Source organism: Rhinolophus sinicus, chromosome 5 (genome assembly GCF_057876585.1).
Source record: "Rhinolophus sinicus isolate RSI-liver-muscle chromosome 5, RSI-T2T, whole genome shotgun sequence".
Classification (NCBI taxonomy): domain Eukaryota; kingdom Metazoa; phylum Chordata; class Mammalia; order Chiroptera; family Rhinolophidae; genus Rhinolophus; species Rhinolophus sinicus.
This window is the reverse complement of record NC_142505.1, coordinates 51,885,188-51,904,854: the sequence shown is the minus strand read 5'-3', so window position 1 is coordinate 51,904,854 and position 19,667 is coordinate 51,885,188. Positions and strand designations below refer to the sequence as shown.

The following is a 19,667-nucleotide window of genomic DNA, read 5'->3' as shown; positions in this document are numbered from 1 at the left end:
TATAAGTGAAATCAAAATGCATCTGTCTTTCTCTTAAATAATAGCACAATACCACTTCCAGATCCATCCATGCCACTGCAGATGGCAAGCACCCATTCCCTTCCATGGCTGAGCAATATTCCATTGTATATGTGTACCACCCACTCTTTATCCATTCATCCATCTATGGACACCCAGGTTGTGTCCACATCTGGACCATTGTAAACAATGCTGCAATGAACATATGGTTACACACATCCCCTCGAAGCAGTGTTTTGAGTTTCTTCGGATAAATACCCTGAAGTGCAATTACTGCGTCCTTTGTCTTTTGCTATAGCCTTTGTTTTAAACTCTATTTTGTCTGGTATTGCTACCCCAGCTTTGTTTGTTTCCGTTTTCATGAAATATCTTTTTCCATTCTTTATTTTCAGTCTGTGTGTGTCTTTTGATCTGAAGGGAGTCTCTTGTAGACAGCATTTGTAAGGGGCTTGTTTTTTAATCCATTCAGTGCCCCCCATCTGTTTTTAACTTTTTTTTTAAATTGGGGAATACTGGGAAACAGTGTGTTTCTCCAGGGCCAATCAACTTCTTATTGTCCTTCAATCTAGTTATTGTCCTTCGATCTAGTTGTGGAGGGCGCAGCTCACTGGCCCATGTGGGAATTGAACCGGCAACCCTGTTAAGAGCTCATGCTCTAACCAGCTATCCGGCCGCTCCTAGCCCTCCCCTGCCCAATTTTTTGATCGTAGCATTTAATCCATTTACGTTGAAAGTAGTTGTTAATAGATAATGTAGTTATTGCCATTTTATTCATATATATATATATATATATATATATATATATATATATATTATTTATTTATTTATTTATTTATTTATTTTTTTCATTTGAAGTCCCTCCAACATTCCTTGTAATACTGGTTTGGAGGTGATGAACTCTGTTAGCTTTTTCTTGTCTGGGAATTTTTTTATCTCTCCTTCAATTCTAAATGGTAGCTTTGCTGTATAGGGCAGAGTGTCTTGGTTGTATGTAGGTCTTTGTTTTTCATCATTTTGAATATTTTCTGCCAGTCCCTTCTGACCTGGCAAAGTTTCTGTTGAGAAATCAGCTGACAGTATAATGACAGCTCCCTGACTGCTTTTCTCTTGCTACTTTTAAGATTCTTTGTCTTTAACCATTGTCATTTTATTAGGTTGGCACAAAAGTAATTGAGGTTTTTGCAATTTTTCAATCTTTTAAACTGCAATTTTGCACCAACCTAATAATTATAATGTGTCTTGGTGTGGGCCTCTTTGGGTTCATCTTGTTTGGGACTCTGCATTTCCTGGGCTTGTACGTCTATTTACTTCAGGTTAGGGAAATTTTCTGTCATTATTTCTTCAAATAGGTTTTCGATTCCTTTCTTCTGGCACAACTATGATGCAAATGTTATGCTTCATGTCTCACAGGACCGTTAAACTGTTGTGACGGGCCAGCCGCCACGAGTCGATCAGTACCTGAATGGGGGAGTGGGAATGAAATAAAAGACACACACAAATGCTAATGCGGCCGGTCTTCAGTCATGCTGAAGCCCTGAGTTTATTATCTCTAACCAATATATACAGTTTGAGTACGTGCAGTTAAACGAAGAAGATATGCATTATCTCAGCGAAAGTAAATCTTTCCAGCCTCAACCTCACTTTGACATAGAAGATACAAGGTCACTGAAACTCACAAAAGTAAATATCTCAAGGAGACAACCTACCAATTGTCCAGAAAGCCCTTAGTCTTCTGTGTCCGGGAACTGGCCGTTTCCACCACATTCCTCAGCAGCCGTTAGGCGCTTCTCAGATAAGGCAGAGGCAATGTTATGGGGGCAGAAACCGAGCCAGTCTGCAAGGTTCAGGGTTGCAAGAAACCATGGCTCCCCACAAACTGTCCTCATTTTTTTTTGGATTCTTTTTTCTTTTTGCTGTTCTGATTGGGTGTTTCTTTTATCTTCTAAATCATTGATTCGATCCTCTGCTTCATTTAATCTTGATTCCCTCTAATAAACTTCGTTTTATTCTTTATTTCTGACTGGTTCTTTTTTAAGTTTTCTATCTCCTTTTTTTTTTTTCTATCTCCATTTTTATGTTTCCTATCTCTTTGTTGAAGTTCTCCCTGAGATCATTGAGCATCCTTATAACTAGTGTTTCGAATCCCGCGTCTGGTAGACTGCTTGTGTGCATTGTGTTTAGTTCTTTTTCTGGAGCTTTGTTCTGTTCTTTTATTTGGGACGTGTTTCTTTGTCTCCCCATTTTGGATGCCTCCCTATGTTTGTTTCAATGTATTAGGGCTGCTGTGTCTTCTGGTCTTAGTAGAGTGGCCATACGTAGTGTGCTGTGGGGCTCAGTGGTGCAGTCTCTGGTCACCTGAGCCGGGTGCTCCAGATGTGCCCCTTGTGTGGATTGTATGTGCCCTCCTGTTGTAGTTGAGCCTTGGTTGCTTTCTCCATGTTTGTGAGAGGGATTGACCCTCGCATTGATTGGTTGTGAGGACTGGCCGTGCCTACAGTGGAGCTGTGGTGCAGAGGTTGGCCTTATAGAGCAGGATTCGCTTTAGCAGGGCTTTGGTGCCTGCCCAGGCTTCCCTTTGGGTGTGTCATCCTCTCAGGCAGCCAGGTGATTCTCCAGCTCTGTTCGAAGCTGGCCACTGGGTGTACCAGCCCCAAGGCCTCCTGAGAGGGGCCGCACCACAAGCCCTGTGCCCTGCCCAGGGCCACCTGGAATGAGCCATAGCAATCCGTGGAGGGTAACCACTCACCCTGGGCTTGGAGTTTCCTTGAGAGGCTAAGTCACAAACTGAGGCTGGCTGCAGCGAATGCTGGCCTTGGGGTTGCTCCGCAAGAGTTACAGGACACAATGAAGCCAGATGCTGCTTGTTTGGGTTTTGTGAAACTTTGAGACATTTTAGGAAAGTGCAGCATGAGCTAAGACACCTTTATGGATGCAAAAGCCACTGGAAGTGGCTTGGGTGTGCCTGAAAGTTTGGGGCTGGGTCTCAGAATCACCAGGGCAGGGAGAACCGTGTTAGGTTGATGGAGACTCAGATATGGCGATACCCCTGTCTGCGCCTGGGAAAGGGGCACAGCTTAACAGAAGAAACAATGGCTTTTGCCAGCACTGCTGTCGGAGAATGCTGCCCCTTCAGCCTTCTTCCTGAAGCCAGACAACTCCTTTCCTCCCATATGTCCCTGGTGCCTTTAAAGCTGCTTCCCCAGTGCTGGAGCTCAGAGCGAGTCAGTCTGTCAGCGAGTAAGTCCGTGCACGGGTCCTTGAAAAGGATTGCCTGGGACTGCACTTGCCCTTGTCTTACTCAGCTGCAGTCTCTGCTGGTTTTCACAGCCAGAACAGCCAGAAGTTACAGGGACTGGAACTTGTGGCTGGAGGAAGCCTGGTGTGGGGCTGGGACCCTTTGCTCCTCTAGTGGGGAGCTCCGCAGCCAAAATATTGTACTGATTTTTAACGGTTACATGGGTGTGGGACCAGTCCGTTCCGTGTCTCTGCCTCTACTACCAGTCTCGAGGTGTGGCTTTTTCTGTATGTCCTTAGTTGTAGGATTTTGTTCAGCTTGACTTCAGGCGATTCTCGATGATTGTTCTGTAGTTCAGTTGCAATTTTAATGTGGTCGTGAGAGGAGGTAAACACAGCTTTTACCTACTCCACCATCTCAACCGTTTCACAGTTCTTGGATAGTTGGGTTGGTTTTCTTTTTGTGTGTGTGTTTTCTCTTTGCTTCTCAGTTTTGGAGGTTTCTGTTGAGATATCCTAAAACTCAGAGATTCTTTCCTTAGCCAAATCTAGTCTGTCTATTAATGCGCCCACCAAAGGCATTCGTTTATTACAACGTTTACATACAGCATTTCTTTTTGATTCTTAGAATTTCCATCTCTGCTGATATTGCCCATCTGTTCTTGTACACTGTCTACCCCTTAACATAATTTTAGTTGTTTTTAATTCCTGGTCTGGTAATTCTATCATCTCTGAGTCTGGTTCTGATGCTTGCTCTCTCATCAAACTGTTTTTTGCCTTTTAGTATATCGTGTAATTTTTTTCTTACCACTGGACATGGTGTACTGGATCAAAGGAACTGCTGTAAATAGGCCTTCCGTAATGCCATGGTAAGGTGTGGAGGTGGGGCGGGGGCACAGTCTATAGTTCTAGGATTAGGTCTCAGTCTTTTAGTGAGCCTATGCCTCTGGACTGTGAACTTCACGTGTGTTTCTCAGGTTGTTTTTCCTCTCCCCTGTGGGTCAGGATGGCTAGAATGGCCTGGAGTTGAGTATTTCCGTTCTGCCTGGTCAGTTAGGCTTTGCTAAAACCCTGGTAAATTAGGGTCTGATGAGTTTCTCCTGAGGGCAGACCTTGTTAAGATCAGGATAGTCTTGCGTGTTTCAAAATGGTTTATTTCTCCCTCCCCTTACTGGAAACATGAGGGGATTTTTCTCCTATATTCACTGTGAGAAGCTGGCAGAGATCCAGGAGGTAAAACTCACAAAAGTGTGGGCCCTCTGCTAACGACGGGGTTCCCCTGGCGTTTTGAACTCTCAGTTGTCCACATTGAGCCTCCAGCAGTTCCTTAGTTACAGTTCCGGTTTCCCTGCCTGGCACTGGTTCCCACAGCGGTTTCTGCTCCGTTAAATTGTGATTCTCTGTATTCACCTGTTGGTCTCTCCAATTTTGGGGGCACTGGTTTGCCCTGTGACATTATGGATCTAAGATTAGTTGATTTTTCAGTTTGTTGAGTTTTTCACTTCTTAGGACATAATGACAACTTCCAAGCTTCTTATATGTTGGACCAGAAACCAGAAGTTCCGGATCAAACTTCTTAAATGTGAAATTTCTGGTTCTTGGTTATGGATGTGAAAGTGACTTCTTACTTGTCATTGGAAACAAGTGCTTATGCTTCCTGGTGGCAAGATGGATGTTTCTTGAATGTACGCGGTCTGACAGTTAAGTTCGAGAACTTGTTGCAACGATGTTACTAACCTTTTTTTCTATATCAGGGATTATTCATTATGAGTTTGTACCAACTGGACAATTTACTATTTGGAAGTGCTGAAAAGACTGCATGAAAAAGTTAGATGACCTGAACTTTTCACCAACAATTCATGGCTCTTGCATCATGACAATGTACCAGCTCACACGACTGTCTGTGAGGGAGTCTTTAGCTAGTAAACAAATAACTGTATTGGAACACCCTTCCTACTCACCTGATCTGGTCCGCAATGACTTCTTTCTTTACCTGAAGATAAAGGAAATATTGAAAGGAAGACATTTTGATGACATTCAGGACATCAAGGGTAGTATGATAACAGCTCTGATGGCCATTCCAGAAAAAGAGTTCCAAAATTGCTTTGAAGGGTGGACTAGGCACTGGCATCAGTGCATAGCTTTCCAAGGGGAGGACTTTAAAGGTGACCGTAGTGATATTCAGCAATGAGGTATGTAGCACTTTTTCTAGGGTGAGTTTGCGAACTTAATTGTCCAACCTCATATGTATTCGTTAGCAACTTTGGTAGAATCAATATGAAAACTTAGATTGAGTGATAAAGAGCAAGTGGTTGGTATATGTGTAAGAACATCTGAAGATCTGGTATAGTGAAAAATTAATAATTTCTAGAATCATTATCTATTCAGAAAGTCGAATTGAGAAAGCAATTAGAAATAATCTTCTACCACCTGATTACCTTTTCCAAGGATCAGCAGAGTTAACGTTGGGATAGTATTGGCACACCAACAACTCTTCCCAAATGACATGTATAATCAGCTCATTAATTTTAGGAAAATGTTAGGAATAAAATACTAGCTTTATAGTCAATCTCACTAAGGTCATCTAAATATTTTACTTTAAAGGTTGCAATATAAACATGGAATTGATTAGGTCTTGGCTCTAAAATTTACTCCTGAGAGACATTTAGGCTCAAGCATATTCTTGATAAATTTCTGATAGCATACATGTTGTGACATTTTAATCAGGTGCCTAACTTAAAGGAAGTTACCACTACTGGAAGGCTACTTGGCCGCTTCTGTTTCTTACTGTCACTTACAGACTTGACCTTACAATTATTTCTACAAAGCATATAAAATTTCTGATTGGTTATATTCTAGTAACAAAGATTTTGAGAAATCAACAGCAAAAGCAACAATCTGGACTCAGTTAAGAATAATTTAAGGCAGTAATTATTCTACTGATTATACGACTTATACTAGTAAGTAAATGTCTCCGAGGTCCTTTATGTTTTACAGTACAGTTGAGTCAAGTGCCTTGACCTTGCTAGGGATTCCTGCACTTCTCGTGGTATGCTGCAAATTATATTGGCATGTAAGTACTCAGCTGGTGTGTGGCTTAGCACTGTCATCTGCAGGCAGGGACCTGGCTCTCAGGAACGGACCAGTACTTTGGTGGCAGCGCTTGTTTAGGCTGGGTTGAGTGCCATTCAACTAATTAGGGATGTATTAAGCACAGACTGAGCAAGATTTGCCTCTTGGATAGCCCTGAAGAGGTGAGGGATGATGGTTTAAAAAAGGGGGCGGCAGAGGGGATTGTTCAACAATAAAAAGACAGTTTTTAAAATGGGCTCCAAAGATACAGAAATGGCCAACAAGCACATAAAAAGATGCTGAACACCATTAGCCATCAGGGAAATGCAAATCAAAACCACAGTGAGATGTCACTAGGATAGCTGCAATCAAAAAGAAAACAAGTGTTGGTGATGATGTAGAGAAATTGGAACCCTCATACATTGCTTGTGGGAATGCAAAATGGTGCAATTGCTTTGGATAACTTGCAGTTCCTCAAAAGGTTAAGTATTTTCCATATGGTCCAGCAATTCCATTTTTAAATATATGCCCAAGAGAAATGAAAACAGGTCTACTCAACGTGTACACAAATGTATAGCATTATTCATAGAAGCTAAACAGTGGAAGCAATCCAAATGCCCATCAACAGATGGAGATAAAATATGGTATGTCCATACAATGCATTATCATAAAAAGGAATGAAGTACTGATACAAACTACAACATGGAAGAACCAAGTGAAAGAAGCCATTTGCAAAAGACTCCATAATTGTATGATTCCATTTATATGAAATGTCCAGAACAGAGACAAAAGTTAGGTGAGTGGTGGCCAGGAGCTGAGGGGAAGGGGAAATGGCAGTACTTGCTAATGAGTATGGGGTTTCTTTTTGGGGCCAGTCTTTGTCCAGTTGACATGCAGTGAGAAAAAACCCTTAAAGAGGAAAAAAATACCAATATTTAGATTGAAAAATCAAAGTATCATGAGATTCTTTAATTTAGGAGAAGAAAAAGGACACAGGACGCAAAAAACCAGATTTCTTCAGGTACATAATAAACATGAAGGAAATAATGTAATTACATTATTTACAATTCTTAAAAATTCTATACCTTCAGAAATAATCTTTGGTTTGATATCCAAAGCACTATCCTTAACTCAGCTTTTCTGAGGAAGGGCCAGCTTTATTTCTAAATAACTGTCCCTGGATACATCATTTCTTCAAACCAGTCCCCAGGAATATAGAGATTATATGCTGTACTTTGAAGAATACATATATTGTTCATCCAATAAGAAAGCCAACTAAATAAAACCTATCCAGTTCCCTATTGAACCATTTTCAATTACAGAAAGAACACAAATGAGATGAAATTAGTAAAAATGCAAACTAGAAATAGTTCAATACAGTAAGGAGATAATACATCAGCAACCGTGTAGGATAACATTAAAATGAATTACTGGGCAAAATGGATTGCATTATGTAAACACTTTGACATACAATCAATGCAAAATGACAGAAGATGGGAGATGATTCAGTTTTTCAGTGAAGTTTCTGAAGGAAATTGAAAATTGTGAGCAAAAATCTAAAACTGACATGAACATGGATTTTGATAATCTAAGTTTGTTGGAATGAATCCAGCTGTTGCTAGTTATGTTTAAGGTGGCATCAGTGAACTGAACTAAAAGATTTACTTTTAAGGTCTACAATTTCAAGATTATATGGAAAGTGTTAATTTTAGCTTCTAGCTTCAATATGATTCAATACACTGAAGATGGCCAACTTGCAACAATATTTTTTCCGTATTACAATTTTTAATGTCATATTAGCTCTCAATATGCTTTTTTAAAGCTTATTGTGGAGAGCAGGATTTAAGCTGACAAGGTCCTTGCAGCCTGCGAGGTCATTCCAAGGGACGAGGCCTCAGCATACTCCCCAAGAAAGAACAAGATAGCACAATCACAGCTGCAGACATACAGGCTTGCAAATACACATAACAGAAAGTTCTACTAATACTTGCTTAAGTAGACAATTGTTCTAGACAGTATAAAAACCGTGTGAAAAATAAAAACTGCGCCCCTGCTCTGCCATCCGTGGACAGTGGACCTCCTGATCCCAACTTTCCTGTCTCCATGTTTTTCTTAATCTCCCACTCTTCCCCCTCAGGCCTAGTCTTCCTGTCTGTGCTGGATGCGGCACTTATCTTGAATTTAAGTTTTTTTGGATGACCTAAGATTTTTAATAAGCAGAGTTTAGTCTTATTTTATGATAACGCATTCTAATTTGGTAAGGTATATTCAGCTAAAGCCATCTCAGTTTCTCAGGAATTAGTATTTAGGCATTCTCCCTGTCTGCTACTCTATACCTAAATTGGTGTTTAAAAAGTGGTGGCTAATAGTGGGACATGGCTAAATCATTTAAAAGCCAACGTTAGTGAGCAAATTCATTCTCTGAAATCACTGAAGTAGACCCATAATGTTAAATGACTGTGTTTGTTATCTTAGGCTTCTTTCTATTTACACTCAGGGCTTTGGTTATTTTTTGTAACATTTTCCTTCCCAAATCTTTTGGAAAGAAGCAATGAGACTGACCTTTCTAACTTGACACAAGCTTATAATGTAGGAATTGTTGAAAATGAGCTCTCTGGAAAAAAATATAGGAGGTTGTATAATAATCCATTATGAATAATCTAGTTCATGACTGCAACAACATAATTTTTTGGACCAAGCAAGTTTAAAGTGAATACATTTGGTAGGGATACCACTTCACATCCACTTTGATGACTAAAATTTTAAGGAAAGTAAAATAAGTTGGTGAGAATGTGGAGAAATTGAAACTCTTATACATTGCTGGTAGGACTGTAAAATGGTGTGGCCCCTGTGGAAGACATTTTGGCAGTTTCTCAAAAAGTTAAACATTAATTACCATACGGCCCAGTAATCTGCCCTAAGATATATAACTGAAAGAACTGAAAACAGGTGTTCAAAACAAAACTTGTACACAAATGTTCCTAGCAGCATTATTCACGATAGCCAAAAGGTAGAAACAACCCAAATGCCCATTTGGATAATCAAAATGTGGTATAACCATTCAATGGAATAGTACTCAGCCATACAAAGGAATGAAGTAATGGTACAAAATGGATGAGCCTTAAAAACATTGTGCTAAGTTCAAGAAGCAAGACACTAAAGGTCATATACTGTATGATTCCATTTGTATGAAATATCTAGAATAGGGAAATCCATTGAGGCAGAAAGATCAGTAGTTGCCAGGGGCTGGAGGGGAGGAGAGAAAGGAATGCCTTCTTAATGGGGAAGGGGTTTCCTTTTGGGTGATTAAAGTTTTGGAACTAGAGATGATGATTGCACCACATTGTGAATGTACTAAATGCAATGGAATCATACACTTTAAAATGGTTAGTTTTATGTGACTTTCACTTCAGTTAAAAAAATGCTTTGGTAATTTCATCTCAGAAGGTAGTATTGTTATTCTGTAGTTAGTGCTATAAAAATCACCCAAATTAATACAGCTCTAACACCTTCAATAAATTAAAGCATGGACTTTCTCATAAAGTGGGACCACAGAATTGGAGTATTACCAATCAGTTAAAGCTCTTAAAGTTGTTTCCTCTCCGAAAATGAAATCTAATCTAGATAGTGTTTCCTTCTAGTACTGTATTGGGCAAAATATTAAATATTTCAAAACACTTAAATGTTTTTGAGTTATTTAGGAAATGAGTGTTGGCTATAATTTTTTAAAGGACAGATTTTCCCTATTGAATTGTCACATGAATCTTGTGATAAACTAGTAAACTTTTAACTTTCATTATATTTTGGTTTTGGTTTTGTCTCAAAGTAGTTTGTGGAAATCTCTGCCTCTATTTCACAGCTGGAGAATATGACATCTAAAGGTGTCAGTTTCCACCAGGAAGACCCTCCCACAGTAGTGTTTTTTTGGACCCTCTCTCCCTGTATCAAGTTCTTCAGAGATCTGCTTCCACACTAAACCATCACATTCTGATATAAGGCTTTAGTTCTCAGAAAAGTCACCACCCAGTGAAATTCTTGGAATTTTGAAACAACTGATTTTAGTATTCAGAATTTAAACATTACATTACAGCCAGAAATGATTTGTTTGCTAATAAGTTATGAACTACCAGTGTATACGTCTGTAGTGGCAACTGTGCAAGAGTTCACAGAACAGGATAATGTATTCTATAATATTCTTAGTCGTTTATAACCAATATAAAATTTTGGAATTTTATATTGCTGTAATTCCTACAGCAAGAACTTGTGACATCATAAAATGTGGTTCACCAGAGTTGCTAGACTTTCCGTATTTTATTAAAATTAAATGTACTAAAAATCCAAATGTAATAAAAAAATTCAGTCACAAAGATGGCTTTAAATACTTTAAAATTACATTTCTGAATAACGCTTTATTCTAACTGATGAATACAAGGAAATTTTGGTATGCTATTTATTCAGTTTTCTTAGTGTTCCCTAACTTTAGACTGCAATCATACTAACATCTGTATATTGAAAATTTAACCAGTGTATAGCACTTCATAATATTCCATATTCTAATATTCTGAAATGCCTGTATATAATCTGATCACACTAGTCAGCAAATGAACAAATTTAAAGATTTTTGGATGTGGAATGCTTGATAAGTGCTTAAGAGTTTTTCTGAACAGAGTTCAATTTAGCTAGCCATGTTATTAATATAGAACCCATGGTTTTTTTCATGGGCATAAGTAGGTCATGTTACAATTTTTTTCTAAGATGTTTCTCAACGTTTTGCTTAAAAGCTTTCTGTTTTCTCTCAGTTACTGTAAGAGTCCTATCAACGTATTTGTTTGAAAGCAGACCAAAACCAAGTTTTAAAAAGAAAAAGAAAATTTTGCAAAAGAATCAGATTCTGGATTTTTAATATATTATTTATGACTTGTAAACTAATGGTAAAATGCTTTCAAAATGGTATTTAGGAAAGCACAATTCGGTATCATCAATTTTTAATTTACAGCTTTTTCTAAACAAGATCCCAAGAAACTGCCACCTTAACTTTTCGCTTCACATACTTAAGTACTTCAAGGTTCAATCTGAAGTGCAGGTAAAATCCTCTCACATTCTCAAACTTACTAAACTATGAGTTAACAATACATTGATTGGATAGTGAGCAGACTATGAAAGTACAGGCTACTTTATCAAAAGAGGAAAGTTCTTATGGTGTTAGGTTTAGAGATGACAGAATGTGGAACAAAGGCTCTCATGACTGGAAAATCAGAGCTTTCTGAAGTGGGTGGGCTTTTAATATCTAAGCTAGAAATGAAATGCAGAACTGAGCTAACGTTACAGTTATCCAGAACATCAAAAAGCAGCAGCTAAAACATTATAAATTAGGTATGGTGATAATTGAGTTAGAAGTTCGGTTAGTACTCTAGTCTAGATGCTGTTCAGTAAAACTGGAATTTCTAATTTTAAAGAATTTGGCTTCGTGTTAAATTTTTTTTAGTGTATAAATTATATATACAGTGTTTCCCTGTAACTCAAACTATAATGGTCAAATCTATAAAAGAAATTGTTTATTTCAGAGATGCTCAAAAACCACCTACTTTCCTTTCTCCTCTATAAAAAGCAACAATTTCAAAAATACCTCTAGGATAGAAATGCTCAGTAGTTCATCCAAAATTTAAAGCCCATATCAGTAGGTAGTTTCTCTTAATGTATTGTGCTGTATTCTCAAATATCACATGGTCAAATACACTGTTGATTTATGAACATTTTTCATGGGCAAGAGTTATTAAAGACAATGGGATCAAGTTGACTTTGTTGCTATTACTTTGAATACTAAGTTGTGCTTGTATCCTAAAAGTTAAAATGAGCTGCAGTAAGAATGAGAATACTATAAGTATGTCCATATGTACCATACACTAAAAACTATAATCCTAAAAATAAGAGAATGAGAATATGTTAATTCAAAAATGAAAGATGGGAAGCAGTAACAATTGGTGATGGTGTATTTGAATCTTTTGTTAAAGCTCTGAAGTTGTATTAAATTGCTAACCAAACTGAGGTAGAGGTAGACCCTAATGTTATTCCTTTCATGTGTCAGAACTTAGGCCTCTCACCTTAACTTGTATTTTTTCCGTAATTATATAAACGATTCAATTTGAAATGTGTGTTATGATAGAAAAATTAGAGCATAATTCAAATGTATTTTTTTATAAAACTCTTAACTAGCTAAAAAAAAGTACTTATAAAAATGTACACAATAATTCAATGTTCTTCCTGCCAGTCATAAATATATTTGTTTTTCCTCCAAGTGTAGGGAAAAAAAGGGTAGAGAAACTATGTTATGCAAAGATGATGAACAATCATGTAATGAAGACACTGGAACATGACTAGTAGGGTAAGAACATTTTACCTTAGTGTCTAGTTTTCCTTTTTGAAGGTTACACATAAACTTTGATTTGTATTAAATTTCCTACTAAAGCAGACTTAAATTCCATTAAACACAAATCTATTTCCATTTTAAATCACATACAAGTGCTATGTGATCAGAGGGATGGGAAACACTAGGTAAGGCCTGGTGGGTGGTAACTTCTTCATGACTAGGTAGTGGAATCACCTGTTCAACGTCTAAAGCGTTTAAGTCAATGAAAATGTAATCCAGACATCCGTGAAAGCCACCAACGTAATTTGTGTAAGCAGGTTCACCACAAGCACTTTTCAGTTTCAAGAAATGGGTCAGAGACATGTTGCATCGTTCCTCTTCACCATTGGAAGCCCAGTCTTCATGATCCTCTGGAATGTTGCCACCGATGACAAAATGATACATTCCTGTTGACGGGGTACTATTAAAGTCCCCACAAAATATAACTGGTATGCCAGGATACAGATCACATGAGACATGTCTAATGTGAGCCAAGGCTACCGCAATTTGAACGAGACGAATGTACCCACCTGTGAATATAAAAAACATGAATGTAAGTACTTATTAAGTTGCTTTTAAGTTTAAAAAAATTAAAAAACTCACAAACTACAGTGTCTGGGTGACATTCAGGATATATATTTGCGTGTGTGCCTGTGTGTGTGTAGGTGGGGAAATTGGATGAAGGTGGTCAAAAGGTCCTGGGGATGTAATGTACATGACAACTAAACAGAGTGCCAAAAAATGTATACACATTTTAAGAAAGGAAAAAAACTATTAAAATTGTAATACTCAATATATATATATAGATAACAAAAGATGAATACAAGTCATATGTATACATTTTTTTGGCACCCCTGGTAGTTAACACCGCTCTGTATGGTATATTTGCAAATTGCTAAGAGAGTAAATCCTGAAAGTTCTCATCACAAGAAAAAACTTTTTTTTGGTATCTGTATGAGGTGATGAATGTTAACTAAGCTTGTTGTGATAATTAGTTCACAATATATGTAAGTCGTCATTATGCTATACAACTTAAACTTGCATAGTGCTATAGTCAATTATATCTAAAAAAAACTAAATATATATATATATATTCGTGTAAAACAGCTTTACTGACATTAAGTCACCATGTTTAAGTCACCTGTGAAAACCAGTAAAACCTACCTTTGGGATGCCAGTAGAGATGGGTATTAGCAACACATATCTTTTTAGAAGAGTCCTTTGTAGACTGAAGAACAGAAACCTGAAACAAATAGAAAGTGCCAAGACTTCAGTTTTGTAATGTTTTAGCTGTTGCTTTTTTGATGTTCTGGATAACTGTAATGTTATCTCATTTCTGCATTTAATTTCTAGCTTAGATATTAAAAGGCCACCCACTTCAGAAGGAACTCTGATTTTCCAGTCATGAGAGCCTTTGTCCCACAATCTAAACCTAACACTACAAGAACTTGCCTCTTTTGATCAAGTAGCCTGTACCTTCATATTCTGCTCAATGTATTGTTAACTTTCAGTAAAATCTGGATTGTTTCATCCAATTATAAGCAGCCCCACTTCCACCCCTTTCCAAGGCCCTAAAAATAGACGAGAATGTGAAGGGACTGGGGCAGCTGCCTTACCTGAAGGACAGAGGATCTCTGGAGCACTCTCTCCTGCGCCGATGGGTACAAAACTAACTTCTCCAGCAGTTCTTTGTGAAGTGGGTCGGACTCCAGGGCTTCATGGAAAGAAATGTCATGCTGGCTAAGGAGGCTGAACTTGGACTTTCGGTAGAAAGTGGCTAGGCCTTCCTGCTGCTTGATTCGGAACACGCCCTCCAGCCCAAAGGCCTCGAGGGCCGGCACCAGGCTGTCAGTAAACACGTTGCGGTCAACCTCCTGCAAACAGATGATGTCGGCGTTGTAGCCGGTGAGTTCTTTCTGGATAAGGTTCTGGCGGTAGTCGAGCTCCAGGGCGTAAGGGGCACAGTAGGGGTACAGGACCGTCCGCGAGAACTCAGTCTGGGCGTACGTGTCAGCCAGTATGTTGTAGGAAACCGTGCGGATGAGAGCGTCATCCGTCACTTTCTTGGTGTAGAGATGCCGGTGATCAAAGGAGCAAGTGCCGGGCCCGGCCTCCACTGGACACACACTTTCCAACTCTCGGCTTGGCCCGAAGCGCTGCCCATTGCCTGGGGTGCAATGAAGCTTGAGCCGTAGCCCGATGTCGGCATTGGACGGTGTGTAGACGCGCTCGTCCACACCCGTTTCCGTCCACCGAGGAGAAGGCGAAGAGGGAGACAAAGACGAGGGGCCCCCGCCCTCAGGCTCCGCCGATCGGGGTTTGGCTTCCTTGTACCAGCGGAACAGGGAGCCGGCGGGATCCCCAAATTCGAGGCTGAGCTTGGGGCACACGGGGAAGCCGGCCATGATGTAGCGTGGCAACTGCAGCTCGGTGAAGGCGGGCGGGTTGCGCTCCACCTTGTACTTGACATCGCCGATCTGCAGCACCGCGCCGTCCTGCCAGGCGTCCACATTGAGCACGTCTTCAGCCACGGCTTCCTCCCGGTAGTATAGCTTCACCACCGGCTCACAGGCCGCCGCCGGCTCGGGCCCAGGCCCCACACAGGCCCCGCTGACGCTTGCGTTGGGCCGGTTCTTCCTGTTCTTCTTGGCGGCAGCCGCCTTAGCATGGCCTTTGAGGGCGTTGGTGGCGATCCGGCTGAGAGCCCGACCCAGCGGCTCGCTCTGGTCGCGCTGCATATTCTTGTGGCTGCCGTCGGCCAGCGCGAACGACAGGCTTAGCTTAGGCTCCGAGGGCACACAGCGCACTACAGCGCGCTCCATCGCGCCCGCCGCCGTCTCAGCTGCCGCCTCGGCCCGACTGTACCGCTCTACAGCCGCGCGGAATCCACGAAGCGCGGCGCGGGCGCCTGGGAGCCTCCACATGAACCTGGTGGCCCAGTGGCTGAGGAGACAGGCGGCCGAACAGCCGCTAAACCTCGGGTGGAAACAGAGGAGCTGCAGCCGCCGGCTCCGGGACCCATTCAGCCCCGCAACTTCCGGCAGGCGAAGCGAGGGCGCAGGTGCTTGGAACACACACTTTCGCCAAGTCCGCTCGCCTTCTCTTTTCCATAGCCACGTCTGTCTCTAATAGCTCTCAGCTTAATTTTTATCTTCGGCATGAGTCATAAAGAGGGGAAAAGGAAGAAAATATAGGGGCGCCAGAGGGAAATAATAGGCTGCATATTTTTATCGAAAGTGCAGTTTGAGGACAGAAGGGAAAGTACGCCAAAGCGGAAGTGGCTGGGCGGTGTCACAGGTTCCGCTTCCCTGAAGGCGGCGGGAGCTTTGCATAGATTGTAACCGCCTCCATTCTCTTGGCGTTGTCGGGTGCTGAACTGCGCGAGAGCGTAGGGTCGTCCCCCCGGACTGCCAGCCTAGCTCCGGTCGTGGAAAGCGTCGCCCATTTCCTCTCTACAGAATTCCCGACTCTGCTCGCCCTCTTCTGAGGTGTGGTGGGTTCGCCTAAGGCCGGGCAAGCGCCGACGCGCAGAGCTGAAACTTTGTGGTAGTTAAAAACAACGACCAATATATAACTCCCATTTAGTGAGTGATGACTGTGCTAAAACCGGCCTTTACAGGTATGAGGCCGAGAGAGATTAAGTTGCCTGTTCAAGGTCGCAGAGCTGAGTGAATGACAGGAGACGGAATAGCCAGTAAGAAATAAGTGTAGCTTCACTGAAAGCCAAATGAAGAAAGTATTTCAAGGAATAGAGTGATGTCGGGTTTAATATAATTAGCATTCTGTGATTAACTGAAGAAGAAAACCGTTGAAAATTCAAAGAACAAATTGAGAAGTTGCGTCTCTTGACAAAGGATCTATTTGTATACACTTTACCATGTTCTACAACTAGAATGTTTAATGGATATCTAACAGTAAGCCATACCTTTTTTCCCCCTGGCTTACTATGAGGAAAATAAATCTTTAGAACTGTGTTCTAAAAGAAGGATGAATTTTGCAGTCATTTGAAATTGCTATTCCTATTCTTCCCTGCCCCCACCCACCCAGCATTTGACAGGTGACTGACTGGATACTGATCATATTTATGTAGTCCAGGGCTACAGTATAAGGATAAAAGTCATTGCATTATATCAACTGGCTCACTGACCTAAGCAAGGAAGAAAAGTCTCAGTACTCCAGTTTGTAGTACCCACATTTAGCAATATGAATTTTAAAATGACAATGACATTTTTCTTATCCCCAGCATTTTCCTTCATGCAGCTTTACAGAACTCAATCTTAAATCGGCCTATGTAAACATAAAAGCCCTGTTAGAAAATGTGACTTTCCTTCAAGCAAGCATGATCTAATTCAACCCTGTAGCAGACTCTTTTTTTAAAAAATTTTATTGGGGAATATTGGGAAACAGTGTGGTTTTCCAGGACCCATCAGCTCCAAGTCAAGTTGTTTTCACTTTAGTTGTGGAGGGCACAGCCCACTGGCCCACGCGGGAATCGAACCAGCGACCTGGGTGTTATGAGCACTGTGCTCTAACCCTTCAGCCAACCAGCCACCCCCCCTGTAGCAGACTCTTAATCCTGGTTTTGAGATGCCTTAGTGTCATACTTTGTGCTTTTAGGTGTTTTTTTTTTTAAAGATTAAAACATATCCAGAGAGAAGGAAAGTAATCCTTCCACTCCTGACTTCTATGCATACACAAACATTTATGAACATACACCCTTCCTCCCACTTTTTTATGCAAATAGGAATGCAGTATACCCATGGTTCAGTACCTTCCTCTTTTCACTATCTTTTGTCAATTCTTTCAAGAGAAAGTGTCTGAAAGTGTTCTGGAAGTGCCACAACTTTCCACAGAAAGTTTAATTTGAACTCAACAGACTTGAAGATAATACATTATAAATGGCGTGTTTGAAGCTATCTTTTTATGAGGCTAAATTATAGCATAATTATATACAAAATTACATATAATTATATAATTAAAATTTGAGATTGGAAGACTGAACCAACACTATGCTGTCCCTGATACCAAAAGAAGCAGCTAATACAAATCACTTTATTCATTCTCAGTCCGTACCAAGAAACACAAGCTAACGTTCACTAATAAAAAGTTAGGGAAAATGGGAGTTATTCTTGTTACTTGCACATATATCTGCAAAGATTAGCTTGTGAAGACTAGTTTCTTGTGATTACCTTCACTTCGGTTAATAACATTGTCAGTTAACAGCATAAATCATTAATATGCTTCTCTCTTCTTTTAAGGTCAATGGGATACTACAGTTTTGAGTTATAGCATGTTACAGTACTCAAATTTTGAGCAGTACCTGGTAATATCACTTCGGGTAATCTTCCTCAGATATTCAAAATTAATAATTTCCATTTGCTTTTTATTTAAGGGACCAATGTCTTCTATTTATTTGTATCCTTAAAATTATTTTTTTTGTTTTATTGAGATACAATTGACATATAACATTGCATTAATCCAAGGTATACAACATAATGATTTGATACATGTATATATTGCCAAATGATTACCACAATAAATTTAGTTAAGATCCACCACCTCACATAGTTACAATTTTTTTCTTGTGATGAGGATTTTTAAGATCTATCCTCTTAGCAACTTTTAAATATATAGTATAGTATTATTAACTATTGTCACCATGTTATTACATCCCTGGAACTTGTTTATCCTGTAACTGGAAGTTTTTACCTTTTGACCACCTTCACCCATTTCCAGCAGCCTCCTGCAGTCTCATCTTCCCCCACCTCTGGCAACCACCAGTCTGTTTTCTGTATCTATGAATTAAGTTTTTTTTTTCTTTTTAAGATTTCACATATAAGTGAGATCATATAGTATTGGTCTTTGTCTGACTTACTTCACTTAGCATAATGCCCTTAAGGCCCATCTACATTGTCATAAAGACAAGATTACCTTCTTTTATGGCTGAAGAATATTGTTATAGCTGTATCTATTTCTATATATTTTGCATTGTCTTTATCCATTTACCCATCGATGGATACATATACTTAGGTCGTTTCCATGTCTTGGCTATTATAAATAATGCTGCAATGAACATGGGGGTTCAGATACCTTTTTGAGATACTGATTGTGTTTCCTTTCACTATGTTCCCAGAAGTGGAATTGCTGGATCATATGGTAGTTCTATTTTTAACTTTTGAGGAAGCACTGTACTGTTTTCCATAGTGGCTGAACCAATTTACATTCCCACCAACAGTGCTATTTGTTTCTTATATTTTAAAATAGTCTTTGTAATGTATAACGATTACATTATATATTATATGTAGTATATAGCATAGTATATATAATATGTGACATAGCTATATAATTTAATATAAGGTATAATTAATGTTAATATAACAGCAATCAAAAAATTAGTTTGAAGAAATTCAATCAAAGAATCTAGGTAAAACCTATCACAGTTTAGCTTCATGAAGAACTCTTAAGCATATGAACTCATTTATTTTCCCTGTAATCCCATTTTTAATTTGAAATGAACAATACATGGTATTAAGCATACCAAGTCTGGTAAGTTCTCTTAGCATCTTCAGCATTTTTATTAAGAAGTAGAAGAAACTTTTTGTGTAGTATTAGAGCATCACCTTTTGGTGTCATATCCATAAGTGCTTTTAAATAATCAAGGCTTTCTGATTATCTGTTCTCATAAGTAGTATTTCTAACCCTTAGAAATAGAGCTTTTAAGGAAGGATTTTAAGCTTCAAATTATATATGTTTAGATAGTTAACATATGTTTTCCTTTCCTTCAAAGCAAAATATTTGTTAAAATCCCAGCTGCTTCTTTTGTAGAAATTGATCATTTGATTCTAAAATTTATACAGAAATGCAAAGGACTTAGAATAGTCAAAGATACTTACTTCTTTTTATAAAAAAACAAGGTTGGAGCACTAACACTACCCAA

General features: G+C 39.5%; 1 protein-coding gene across 1 annotated transcript; it reads right to left on the bottom strand.

The window, feature by feature from the left end:
- Positions 1–7,272: 7,272 nt before the first annotated feature.
- Positions 7,273–16,751, bottom strand: PDE12 (phosphodiesterase 12). The gene is made up of 3 exons (XM_019724189.3): positions 14,347–16,751; positions 13,895–13,973; positions 7,273–13,260 (listed from the first exon to the last, which is right to left on the bottom strand). The coding sequence occupies exons 1-3, from the start codon at positions 15,652–15,654 to the stop codon at positions 12,818–12,820; spliced, it is 1,830 nt and encodes a 609-aa protein (XP_019579748.3). The 5' UTR covers positions 15,655–16,751; the 3' UTR covers positions 7,273–12,817.
- Positions 16,752–19,667: the final 2,916 nt, after the last annotated feature.

Excerpts from the sequence above, each read along its gene's own strand:
- PDE12 (XM_019724189.3), bottom strand. The coding sequence starts at position 15,654 with ATGTGGAGGCTCCCAGGCGCCCGCGCCGCGCTTCGTGGATTCCGCGCG. Across the intron at positions 13,974-14,346 it reads AGAGATCCTCTGTCCTTCAG|GTTTCTGTTCTTCAGTCTAC; the intron begins GTAAGGCAGCTG and ends TATTTGTTTCAG. Across the intron at positions 13,261-13,894 it reads TCTCTACTGGCATCCCAAAG|GTGGGTACATTCGTCTCGTT; the intron begins GTAGGTTTTACT and ends TTATATTCACAG.